Raw genomic sequence first — 13,596 nt, 5'->3', positions numbered from 1 at the left:
CAAACGGTAAGTGGTGAGTACTCTGGAAGTGAGGGCTCTTTGGGGTGTGTGTGTGTCTGTGTGTGTGAGAGAGTGTGAGTGGGTGGGGGTGGTCTGTGTTCCATGAAGATGTAGAAGGATCGCTTCACGTGTGTTATGCAAAAAGTTACATGTCTTCTCACCCTTTTGAACTGCAGAGGACAGATTGGTTGCAGGTCAGAGGATTCCTGTTGATTTTCTCCCATGGCGATCAGGATATATTAGTGCAGTGCAGTCAGACTGCGGGCAGTGGAGCTCATGCCAGGGCTGGGGGTACAGTAGGAATCGGTTACAATGGACTCAGGTTCTGTCTTTACAGTCAAAGGGCAGGGACTTGGGGACAGTGGGACTTTAAATAGCAACTGGATACCAAAAGTCTTTTATTTAAACTGTAAACTAACATTAAGGAAAGTGGGAACTGTCTTGATGCCATTGCCCCCTACCCCAGAGTCTGCGCTAAGTTCACTGAACTCCACTTGGAAATAAACCATGGTCAGGACCAGCCTGGTTTAGGGGGAGAAATCAGCCCCAAGTCCCATCAGACAATGTTGGAAAATGAACAGACAGATTCAGGCAGTCTCTGTTGAATCAGGAAACCTCCCCGTATCTGCTGTAGTACATGAGGGAGAGCAAGGTTACAGCTACAGCAGAAAGACATGAACTATTCCCATCAGAAAACAAACTCATTATTCCATTTAAACCAAGACAAAGTATTGATGCAGATTTGAAATAACCAGCAGAAAGTGACAAACTGTCTCCACACAAACTGAAACTGACAGGCAACTGACAATTGGAGACCAGGCACTGTGAGGATGCGACAAGTGCTATTACTACGTTTCACAGATGAATTGATGATCCAGTTTAAACAGGACAGGGGGACTGATGTCTTTTATGACTCATCCTTATCTCTACCTTTCTCATTTTCTATTCTGTTTCTACTTATCCTCTAAGAGTAGGAGGTGAGCATCTTTGTAATAAAATGGTTTATCAATGCATTTTACCTGTACTGTCACTGAGGTGGCTCTTCAAACCCCATCAAGTGCCCCCTGATAGGAGCAGGAGGTAAAATGTTATTTTTTGGGAGGCTATATTTGTTTTATTACATGATGAAACAGCAGGTTTTCGCTCTATTCTTATTCTTTGAGTGTCAGGGTGGTTACTGGGTTGTACTGATATTTTAAGTCAAACAATTGTGGGTTTGAGGCACATGTCAAAGACTTGAACACAACAGTCTAGGCTGACGTTCCAGTGCAGTAGGTGAAGGGCCATTCTTCCATTCTTCAGATGAAATAATAAACCCGTCAGCTGGATTAAAGATCTTTCTGGTTGCTAATGTGGTCACACAGCTCAGAGGGAACCTCGAGTTGGAGACAGGTACACTGAGTTTCTAGGCAACATTCCACACTCCATCCAGTTGGTAAAGGCAGACCAATGTAAAAGGAAGAATAAAATCCTCCTCACTGGGAGACCAGGCCGATTTGTATCTTGCCTGGCAGTCCCTGAGGGACCCACCTCAACCAGCACCACCACCCATCTTTTCCCCCCCTTCCTTCTTTTTACTGGGTGCTGCATCATCTAGGGAGATACTTTGTCCTGACTGAATTTAAGCACGGGAATCTCAGTATATGGAGCTGATTTCTGTACGGAACATACCTAGAATGCCCTTCAGACTATTCTCCGCAGACAAAGCCTTTCAGGTATTATCTGCCATGTTACCAGTCAAAACACGTGATCGAATCAATTGAGGGTATAGGCGGATCCCACAAACTGACTCTCAGTCACATATAGTCACCAGTCTCTGTGTAAAGTGATTAATTAATTTTCTAAAGAAGGGTCCAGACCCGAAACGTCATCTTTCCTGCTCTTCTGATGCTGCCTGGCCTGCTGTGTTCAGCCAGCTCCACACCTTGTTATCTCAGATTCTCCAGCATCTGCAGTTCCTACTATCTCCTAACCATTGATTCAGGAATAAACAATCTCTCAAATGCAGCATATCTGATATTAATTCATTGCTGCTTGTGAGAGTTGACTGTGTACAGCCTGCTGTCCTGTTTCTTACACTACAACAGTGTTAACTTTTGAAAAATACTTAATTGTTGGAAAAGTGCTCAGGACGTCTGGTAGTTGTGAAAAGTGTATGCAAATACAAAATCTTCTATCTCTTACAAAGAGACTCCAGTGGAAATGGGAGATGTGTTGGTGGTAGTGTAAGGGTAGTATTGAGTTTGAGGTGTGATGCTTCATATAGTTAACACTCAGTCACCTCACATGAAACCTGGTTGCTGTGGAAAGATAATTGAAGTTTAGGAAGCAACATTATCAGATGAGAGAAAACAAAAGAGAGTAACAGCAAATCTCCAAGCAAGAATTGTTTTGTTGCAGGGCTTGCAGCTTTATTTGAGGACATCACTGGGCGTGAGATGGCATCTCCTGAGGTACGTATTTTTGAGAAACTCCTGTACTCATGGGTCTTCAAGGGTTGAAATATGTTAAAGAAATTGTGGGCATCTAATTGCTAGACTATTGTCAAACCAGTCCCACAGTTTTGTGTCAGTGAAAATAAATGATGTATTGTGTAGCAGCACTGCAGAAATTGAATAAGTCTCCTGCAAAAACCCTTTTCAAACTCACCACCACCACCATTGAGAAGGACAGTGTCAGAGATACACGAAACACCACCACCTCTAAGTTCCCCTCCAAGTGACTCCTATTATTCACTTGGAAATATATTGCTGCTCCTTCAGTGTTCCTAAATCCAAATAGAACACCCTCTCTAACAGCTCGTTGGGTGCACCTAGAAGAAGCTAGCTCACCATTCCTTTCTCAAAGGTGACCAGGGATGGTCAATGAATGCTGGCCCAGCCAGGATCTCACCCCTGAATGAATATTGCAAATTCTCAGCACTCCTAATATTTCACTGCCTCTCACCAGAGACTGATATTTGAATCCTGTGATAATGAGTTAATACAAGCTGGAGGAGCCTCAGCCAAGTTGCAGATAGAATTAAACTGGCACTGAATGAAAGGGGCCAAAATCACTAACATTTCTATTGACATCTTGATTGATTCTGGTGGCAGACTGGATGCATACAAAAGCCCTTCCTCACCAATTCTGATGCAGGTCACTAACCTGAAATTCTAACTCTGTTTCACTCTCCACAGATGCTGCCAGAGCTCCTGAGTATTTTCAGTGTTTTATGCTTGTTATTCAGATTTCCAGCATCTGCAATATTGTAATTTTACACTTTGCTTGGTTTTTGGGACTAAGGGATATAATCAGCAGAGAAGAACATAGTCTTTCTGTCTCACATTCCTGAACTAAAGATACTTCTCATCTTTGTCACATTTTTCAGGTTGCAATTCATCCTTTTGTTCTGCTGGGACTACATACCTTTGGACACATCTATTGTGTTCTTATTTGTTCCACATTACCACCCATTTTTTGCCTTACTCTATCATCCCCTTTTCCTGATGCTTCATTCCTGCCCTCCAACCTATCCACTTGCTGCTGCTTTCCCTGAATCCATACTTGTTTGAGTCTGTTCATCTCTAACACCATCCACTTGTGACAAAAGGTCATTAATCTGAAACATTAACTCAGCTTCTCTTCACTGATGCTATCTGACCTACTGCCGGCTGACCAGCACTGTCCAGTTTTCATTTCAGAATTCCAGCATCCGCAGTATCTTGCTTTCCCTTTTACCAACAATCAGACCACCCAAGGTATTCAAAATCCTTTACAAATGTAGATTTGAAAGAAAAACGAGCCTCTGTATTCTGTCGGGTTTAATCTTTATCTCTGATTTTTGCGAAATTCCTATGGGGGGAATCGCTAATATTTCTAGATGGGCAGGTTGTATTTGCTGTACAGTGTGATAACTGCACAAATGGTTCAGATCCTGTTAAATGTCCCACAGTCGGTATGTCAGTATACCTTTAAGAAAGACACTCCTGATATTGTCACTACATCATAGCATGTGACCTGAGAGTTATAAAGGTCTCATACTCCAACTTACCCTGGATCACTTGAAGCACAACATTCTACTGGAAGCACGATTTTATGTTTTTTTTTAAATTCATTTGTAGAATATGGGCTTCACTGGCTGGCCAGCATTTATTGCGTATCACCAGCTGACCTTGAGAAATTGATGGTTAGCTGCTGCCTTGAACCACTGCAATCCACGTGCTGTACATTGACACACAATTTCTTTAGGGAGGGAATTCCAGGATTTTGACCCAGTGACAGTGAAGGAACAGTGACATATTTCCAAGTCAGGATTATAACCTAATAGCTCATTACATTACAGGAAAGTAAAGTTTGAAATAAATGTAAATTATTACATTTATTTTTAATAAATTTAAGTTTGATTCTTTATTAACATGATAACCATGCCTAGTTTTTTTTATGTTACAGGAAATAATATAAGTTTTCCTGCATCAGATGAAACACCCTGTTGGAGGCAAAAATCACACTAGGTCCTGTTACAGTACATGGTTGAGCAGCACCAGATCTTAACAGAATGTTGCATTTGAGAGTGGGGATAAAGGGGGCTTTTTCAGAATGGCAGCCGATAGCTAGAGTTCTGCAGGGGTCAGTGTTCACATTATATATTAATGATGCCAAAACATTGAATGTATTTGACAGGCAACTCAATAAAACATTTGGGGGCAAATGGGATCAAAGGTTATGGGGAGAAAGCAGGATTAGGTGACTGAGTTGGATGATCAGCCATGATCATGAAGAATGGCAGAGCAGGCTCGAAGGGCTGAATGGCCTCCTCCTGCTTCTTTTTTCTATGCTTCTATGATCTGGATGAAGGAACTGATGGAAGTTTGCAGACGACACAAAGATAGATGGAGGAACAGATAGTGTTGAGGAAGCAGGTTGACTGCTGAACAACTTGGACAGCTAGGAGAGTGAGCAAAGCAGTGGCAGATGAAATATAATGTGGGAAGATGTGAGTTTATGCACTTTGATAGGAAGAATACAGGTGTAGTATTTTATACGGGCAAAGACTTTGGAAATCTGGAGCACAATGGGACTTAGTCCTAGTTCAGGATTCTCTTAAGGTTAACATGCAGGTTCAGTTGGCCGTTAGGAAGCCAAATGCAATGTTAACATTTATTTCAAGAGGGCTACAATACAAGAGCAGAGATGTACTGCTGCAGCTGTGTAAGGCTTTGATCAGAACCAGGTTTGCAATATGTGAGAAGTTTTGGGTCCATGTCTAAGGAAGGAAGTTCTGGCCTTGGAGTGGGTGCAGAGTAGGTTTATAAGAATGATTTCTCGAATGAGGTGCAGTTGAGGACTCTGAGTCTGTACTTGATGGAGTTTAGAAAGATGAGGAGGATCTGATTGAAACTTATAGAATACCTACTGGATAGAGTGGACATGGAGAAGATGTTTTCATTAGTAAAAGAGACTAGGACCTGAAGGCACAGCCTCAGTGTGAAGGGAACGGCCCTTTAGAACTGAGATGAGGAGGAATTTCTTCAGCCAAAGGGGAGTCAATTTGTGGAACTCATTGCTGCAGAAGGCTGTGGAGGCCCAAGTCATTGATTGTATTTAAGACAGAAATGGATGGATGGATGGATAGATAGATAGATTCTTCAATTGGTAAGGGGATCAAGGGTTATAGGGGGAAAAGGCAGGAGAATGGGATTGAGAAATGTATCATGATCGAATGGTGGAGCAGTCTTGATGGGCCAATTAGCATAATTCTGCTCCTATATCTCTGTCTTTGAACTCTTACAATGGTATTTAATGATGTTATGCAACTAAAGATGCTGGAATTGATTCAGCTAATGAATTCTGATTGTTTACTTTCGAATCTGCAGTTCAGAAAGAATGGAGTGACAGAGACAGCACTGAGTAATACCAAGGAGACCCTGGTGTTCTTTGACCTGGAAACCACCGGCCTGGGTATGACCATCAGATCCAGGCGGGAAACCCTTTGCTTTGTGCCAAGGCATTGCGTCACACTGTGGAAACAATTGCATTGCAGTCAACAGTTTGTACCTGTGTAGAAACTTTACTGGGAAAGATGGACAGACAGATAGTAGAATTAGAAAGATGTTGGCTGAATGATGACATGTAAATGAGCAGTAAGCTCATTTAGCTCAGTAAGAGCAGTTGTGAGAGTTCAAAGGGAAAATGAGCAACAGCAAATGGAATATTGTTAGGCTTGGGCAAATCTCAGTGTCACTTGTCACGAAAGACAAAAGCACACTTATATAAGTGGGATCACCAGCCTGTCTGTACTTCACCCACACCACACCAGCAGTTGATTGGGGTCTGGAATGCATTCGCAGAAAGTGTTGGAAGTAGGAAAACTCAGTGTTCAGAAGGAATTGTCTAATTATCAGAGGAGAAAAAGTTTTGCAGACATGTGGGGAGAAGCAAGAGGAGTGGGACGAGCAGAGTTGCTTTGACAGAGTGGGTTCAGACATGTCAGACTGAACGTATCCTGTGCTGTTTCTATTGCATGTCTCTCTCTGTTTGTCTGTCTGTCTGTCTCTCTCTCTCTGTCTCTCTATGTCACTGTCTCTGTTTCTCTCTCTGTCACTGTTTCTCTCCCTGTCCCTGTCCCTGTTTCTTGTCTGTCCCCCTCTCTGTCTCTCCCCCAGCCTGGTCTATTCGTGTGTCTCTCTCCAGCTAAACATATCAGGGAGGGAGGGCTATAAAATCCAGTTTGGAAAGGAAGGTTGTATTTTAACATTATATATTTTTCTCTTAGAGAAAGATTGTGATATTGTGCAGCTGTCGGCAGTGAGTGGTGAGAAGATCTTCAAGTACATCCTGCCCAGCAAATCCATGTCAGCGGGAGCTACAAACATTACTGGAATACAGGTCATGGGTGGTATCTTGTACCTGAGAGGAGAACCTCAGATAACCTACAGTCTCCAGGACACCATGACAGCTTTCCTCAAGTTTCTGCAGTCACTGGACAGGCCTCTGTTAGTAGGCCACAACATCTGGAAATTTGATGGTCCAATTATTCTGAGAGCCTGGGAGGAGTTGTCCATGAAAGATCAATTTGCAGGGTGTGTGACTGGATTCCTGGATACCTTATGGCTGGCCAAGGAAGTTATTCCCAGGACAGAGGTCAGCCGCTATCGTCAATCTGATCTCATGCAAAGCCTTCTTCAGAAAAGTTACGAAGCTGATAATGTTATTGAAGATGTGAAGAGCTTGCAAGAGCTGTACTCTTTTCTCAAATTTACTCCACAGCAGAAGCAGAAAAGTCAGTTTTCTGTTTCTCAGCTTGAAAGTAGTGTCTGCTCACATAGGAAGAAACAGAATAAAACCAGTAAATCTTGGAAATGAATGTACTGGAGCTCTATTTTGAAGTTGACAAGGACCAGTATGTCTCATTTGCCAGTTTTAATGGTTTTTTTCCCATCTAGGGATAGGCTCTTGTTCATTATAAAGAACTTTTCTTTAGGCTTTCTTGACTGCAAAGGGCTGTGGAGTCTGGGTCATTAAGGGAATCAAGGGCTAAGGAATAAGGCAGGAAAGTTGATTTAAGGATGATCAGATCAGCCATCATCTTATTGAATGGCAGAGCTGATTTGATGGGCTAATGGCCTACCTTTGCTTGTATGTCATATGGTCTTCCTAATAAACATGTGATGCAGGAAGTTATCTCAAAGCTACAATTAGCACATCAGCAAGATGCTGAATCAGAGCGAAAAACTGTGCTCCAATCTTAGATAGTCAGGGCCAATTTATATCAGATTCTCAAGCTTTTCCAAACAATGAGAAGTTGCTAATTTATTAATATTTTACTAAGCTGCCAAGGAATTGACAGGCACCACAGCTTCCTCCCAGTTCACAGACTTTACTTTTCCTAATATTCAAGACATAAATCATTTATTCATTGTTTCTTGCTTACTGATTGCTTCAGGTTGCTGCATTGTTGTAATCTGTATTGCTGTTTTCGTGTATGTTACAATATGTACGAATCAATAAATAAATAATATTCTGAAAATTATGTTTGTCAGTTACTAAGGGTTCTTCACCACCCTCCTTCAGCCTGCACACATGGAGTGAGTACATGAGAGAAGCCCCTCAGGTAGGAGGGTCTTCTAGTCAGCCACTATAACCAGAGCAGGCATAAGGAATACCCATTCCCATATGCTGGGAGCAATACACAAATTCATTCATGGCTCCAAGACACAACTTGCTTGCCTTGGGTATTTTGTTCAGGAGCCAAGTATCAAGCACAGCTGAGACTCTGTACTTAAGCTCACTGCCAAGCCTGATCCTGTCCTCCTGTTTGGTCTGCCCTGGATCAGTAACAGGACTCCTCCCTCACTTGCCTTAGCCTAGCAGACAGATGCTCTCTACAAGTCAAGTGGCATTTTCCAGTTCTTCTCCGGAATACATGATTCAGCCTTACTGAAATGAGAGATGTTGCAGAAGCTATTATTGACCAGTCACTGTCGCACACTTAAAATCACAATTTATCTGAAATGTTCTTGTATGTCATACATTTGCACACAGGGATCCATTCTCTACAAACAAAAGGAATATGTTCAAGTCTTGCACCTTTTTTGAATTATCCAGAAAATTAGGAGCCTAACTTCTCCATTGGTTGGCAAGTTGACTCTGATGAAAAAACAATCAGAATCCTTTTCTCCTTTAGTAAAGATGCTTCTGATTGTTTGAAGTTTGGCATTCTTGTGGTTGTTCTGATCAGTGTCACTCTGTCAGTGGTGTGGGTATCCCTACACCATATGGACCACAATGGGTCAAGAAGGTAGCTCACCATCATCACCTCCAGGCCAACTAGGGTTGGACAATGAATTCTGGTCTGGCCAGTGACATCCACATGCCATGAAAGAATAAAAATAAGAAAAGCTTCAACAAAATTCAAGTTCTGTCCAACCAAATGACTATTAGTACATATTCATTTAACAATAACAAAATAAAAAAAAGGACATTCAGAGAGCACAAAGCCGTAACTTCTGTGAAGACACATCAGCAATGATTTTAAGTTGAAAGGGGTCAAAAATGGTGATGAGTCATTGCTTAGGTCTAAATGGGTAGGAGTCAGGTTAGAATGGATGGGTTTTGGGATGGTTTACGAAATATGAGCAGTTTTATTGATGGAGAGCACTGTCCATTAATATATTGTGGGATCTGGCAAAGTTAGGTGAGGAATGGAAGACCTTCAAGTTTGTGTTGTTTGGAATTAAGGGAGTGGGAGTTTGGTGTGGGGAGCTATACTGAGGGAATGATGAGATAATATTTGGGACATGTGTATTAAGTGGTGGCGAAGGGGTGATTTGGCAAATCAGCAGCTTCTGTGATATCACTAGCCAATAGCTAAATAGTTGAGAATTGCAAAGGCTGAGCAAAGTGACTTAGGAAAGAGTATTTTCTGAAGTAGACACAGAAAGAACTAGAAACAGGAGAGAAGAGGGAAATAGAGTTAGAGGGGAATACATAGAAATAATCAGAAATTGTCCTATGTGACAAAATTGTGGCTTTAAGAGGTGTGTTTTGCCCTGGTTTCTTTTAAGAGAGAGATTGGGGTATAGGTGTCGAATAACTTATAAGAAGATAAACAACTTGTGAAGCCTTGGGTGTTTTTTCAAAAGCTAGAACAATAGAAGCTGCCTAAATGGGTGTGGTCAAGTTCTCAAAGATCCAGGATTTTTAGTTAGCTTTCAGCAGTTGCTATTGGGGTCTCAGCAGGGTTGGAAGGCAGTGAATTCTCTCCCAGCTGCTACACTGCCTCTCAGAATTGTCTTTTGATGTTCTTTCCTCCTGGATAAGAGACACGTATGTGAGACAATCTGTTTTCTGAGTTTACCTTTTGCCAAAGTTGTGTTTATGGGATGTTACCATATTAGAACAGTTAATTAGTAATAGCTACTGTATTTCTTGTTCTTTTAAGTTTTCCAATAGAGTTAAGTTATTCCAAATTCCTCTCTCTTTTGTTGTATTTTAAACATAGTGTTTAAATAAATTGTGTTTTGCTTAATGTTGAGTAGTTTGACCAAATGAATTGCATCTGGAGAACAGCACTTCACATTTACCTTTAAAGTAAGAAAAAGTTAGTGTCTGGGCTACCTTCTTATTATATTTTGAGGGGATCTGGCCTGGTCCATAACACATCAGTGATAGTAACTTTTGGGTTAATGTGGCCATCGAGAGAGTGAGATTAGGGAGTAACCATGAAAATGCCTGGGGGGGAGGGGTCTGGATTTTGAGGGTGTCTGAGGCACAGAGGAAGTCTGCAGGATTTTGATGACAGAGTTAAAACTGTGATGACAGCAGGAAAGTTAACAAACACGAAAGAATTTGAGTTGTGGGTTAGCTGATCAGTGAGGAAAGATAGGAGGCTAGATAGTGAAGAGGGTTAAAAGGAAAAGAAAAGGGACATAAGTGGGAAATGGAAGTGATGAGCTTGGCACTGAACCAGCAAATAAAACCAGAATGAAAACTCAGAGGGTAGAAATAAGCTGCAAAGACAGTTGTAATGGACCAGACTAAACCCCTCAAAACATATTAAGAAGATAGCCTAGACCCCAACTTTTTATTATTTTTAAAGGCAGGTGTAAGGTGTTGTGTTCCAGACGCAATTCGATTGGTCAAACTACCAGGCGTGAAGTAAGACACACCTTATTCTTACATTATAGTTAAAATACAAACAAAAGAAAGAAGAACTGGAATAACAACTTTATTGGAAAACTAAACAGAATAATAGATGATTTAACTACTAAATAGCAACTGTTCCAAAATAGTAACATTCAATAAACCCACCCTTGGCAAAGACAAATTCAGTAAATAGATTGTCTCATGTGCAATTCTCCAGTCCAGGAGGAAAGAACATCAAGAGAAAATGAGAGAGAGAGAGAGAGAGAGAGAGAGAGAGACAGACAGACAGACAGACAGACAGACAGACAGACAGAGATGGAGACAGAGTCAGAGACAGAGACATTTATAGCAGCTTCCAAAGTCCAACAGCTACTGAAAGTTAAACTAAAATCCTGGTTCCGTGGGAGCTTGACCCCATCTCTTAATGCTGCTTCTATTGTTCCAACTTTTAAACAAAAACGTAAGCCTCACAAGCTGTTTATTGGTTTGGAACAGATCGCTCATTACTTCTGTCTCAACTCCTAAAAAGACCAGGACAAAATACACCTCTTTAAGCCATAGTATCATTATACAGTGAGTTTAAAAGAAATTAAAAGATTTTGTGTGTCTGTTTGAAAGCAGTTACGACTGTGACAGGAGGAATGCACTGGTGATTGAACCCAACCACCAAGTGTACCATTAGTATAGAATGTAATCACTAAAATTGATTCCCTTTGACAATAACTATTCGGAATAGAAGGCACTTTCACCAGGCTTCTTGAATTAACACAGAAATAATCATTTATTATTATGGAAAAACAATGGCCTAGATTATCAATAGAATATTAATCCAGAGAGCCAAGTAATTTTCTGGTTTTGAATCCCATTACGGCAGATGGTAGAATTTTAATTCAATGAAAGTCTGAAATTAAGAGTCTAATGATTGTTGCAAGGGGACAACCCCATCTGTTTCATCAACACTCTTTAAAGAAGGGAATTTTCCATTTTTATATAATGAAATAAAGACCTGCAGATGCTGGAAATCTCAATTTTCCATTCTTAGATGTGGCTCCAGACCCTCAGCAATTGCCCTCTGGTCAATTAGAGATGGGCAATAAATGCTGGCCTGGCCACCAAAAACCACATCCTGTGAATGAATAAAAAAAAACAAAACTTAATCCTAAAATATTTGGCAAAACTGGTCTACAGCTAAGTTACAATTCAGAATGAGAGCTCTCTCCCCTCAATTCTAGACATACACATTGACACAACACAAATGAGAAACAAACTCTGCAGAGATGCTATTAAACAGAAAGGGTAAAATGCCCTTATTGATTAATCCTGAAGAATTAATCATTTCAGAAACTGATTCTTGAGGATGGAGCTGAATCTCTGAAAACCAGAGAATGATGGCATGGTCATTCATACCCAGCTTCACTTTGGATCGAAATCCAGTTGATTTGATTTGATTTGATTAATTGTCACGTGTACCTAAGTACAGTGAAAAGCTTTGGGTATGCGAGCAGTACAGGCAGATCATAGTAAGCAAGGACATACAGATCATTGGGTGCTTGGACAGAGTGAGGCATACAGGTTACACTGCACAGGGGGTGCGCGAAGCAAGATCAGCATTAACAAAATCAACATTATTCATAGATATAGAATCATAGAATCCCTACAGTGTGGAAACAGGCCCTTCGGCCCAACAAGTCCACACTGACCCTCAGAGCATCCCACCCAGACCCATCCCCCTATAACCTTCCTAATCTACACATCCCTGAACACTACCGGCAATTTAGCATGGCCAATCCACCTCAACTGCACATCTTTGGACTGGGGGAGGAAACCGGAGCACCCAGAGGAAACCCACGCAGACACGGAGAAAATCTGCAAACTCCACACAGACTGTTACCCAAGGCTGGAATTGAACCTGGGTCCCTGATGCTGTGAGGCAGCAGTGCTAACCACTGAGCCACCGTACCGCCCAACCTAGGTTTTTGAACAGAGCACAGCTTAGCTTTTTTTTCTAGGGTTGACAAATGTAATCCAAACGTTGATATGTGGAACTTTTGAAGAATCAGATTCCCAGCAAAGATTGGGAGAGAGCTGTTGCTTTCCCACTTGCTTACTGTTGCTGCTCCTTTTTTCAAGTGACCATCATGATTTGACTTTCTTTCTGCCCTTCTCCAAGGGTTTAATACAGAAACTCAGTCTGGCCAGGGTTTCTCAGCAACTAGTCACCATAGTCTCCTCTAAATAGTGCAACATCCTGCAGTCTTTTCCACCGGTATAAATATGTATTGCCCATACTGGAGACAAGTCTTGCACTGGAAATCTCCCTGCGGATTGAGTTGAGAGTGAAAGAGATGCAACCATTACTCTATTTCCAACCATCAGTTCCATTTCAGAGTTTGTGAAAAGGAATGATAAGTTATCTTACAGAACTGGTTAGTAAGGTTAGATCACATGGGATCTGGGGGAGCTAGCCAATTGGATACAAAATTAGCTTGAAGCTAGGAGACAGACAGTGGTGGTAGAGGGTTGTTATTTGGCTGGAGGCCTGTGAACAGCGGTGTGCCACAAAAATTGGTGCTGGGTCCACTGCTTTTCATCATTTATATAAATGATTTGGATGTGCATTGGACCAAAGGATCTGTATCCAGGCTGCATGCCTCTATGATGGCGATGAAATCCCCATTCAGTTTGTGGTGCCTCTTTGTCAGAATAAAGGACATCTCATGATGACATTACACGTCTGTTTCACATATTCTATCAGTCTATTACTTCCTGTTAACCTGCAGCAACAGGTCATCATGCTAAAATAATTCTTCCTCTCCATTTGTTTAATAATTGAGGCTGATTTATTTCTCTGCTCAGCAGATACTGACTCATGAGGAGTATGGTTCCACAGCTGCTAGCAACGTTCTGACACCATGCTCACCATATGTTTATCTAGCTCTCTGCTTGTCCATGAGGGGGATTGGCTGGATG

General features: G+C 41.5%; 1 protein-coding gene across 1 annotated transcript; it reads left to right on the top strand.

Moving 5' to 3' along the window:
• On the top strand, positions 1-7,873 carry LOC109919407. The gene is made up of 4 exons (XM_048611195.1): positions 1-13; positions 2,401-2,453; positions 5,856-5,940; positions 6,755-7,873. The coding sequence occupies exons 2-4, from the start codon at positions 2,439-2,441 to the stop codon at positions 7,342-7,344; spliced, it is 690 nt and encodes a 229-aa protein (XP_048467152.1). The 5' UTR covers positions 1-13; positions 2,401-2,438; the 3' UTR covers positions 7,345-7,873.
• The last annotated feature ends 5,723 nt before the right edge of the window (positions 7,874-13,596 follow it).

Source organism: Rhincodon typus, chromosome 24 (genome assembly GCF_021869965.1).
Source record: "Rhincodon typus isolate 14 chromosome 24, sRhiTyp1.1, whole genome shotgun sequence".
NCBI lineage: Eukaryota > Metazoa > Chordata > Chondrichthyes > Orectolobiformes > Rhincodontidae > Rhincodon > Rhincodon typus.
The sequence above is the reverse complement of the archived record's forward strand: the minus strand, read 5'-3'. Positions and strand labels throughout refer to the sequence as shown.

Coding starts and splice junctions, on each gene's coding strand:
- LOC109919407 (XM_048611195.1), top strand. Junction 5,941..6,754: donor CCTGGAAACCACCGGCCTGG/GTATGACCATCA, acceptor TTTTTCTCTTAG/AGAAAGATTGTGATATTGTG.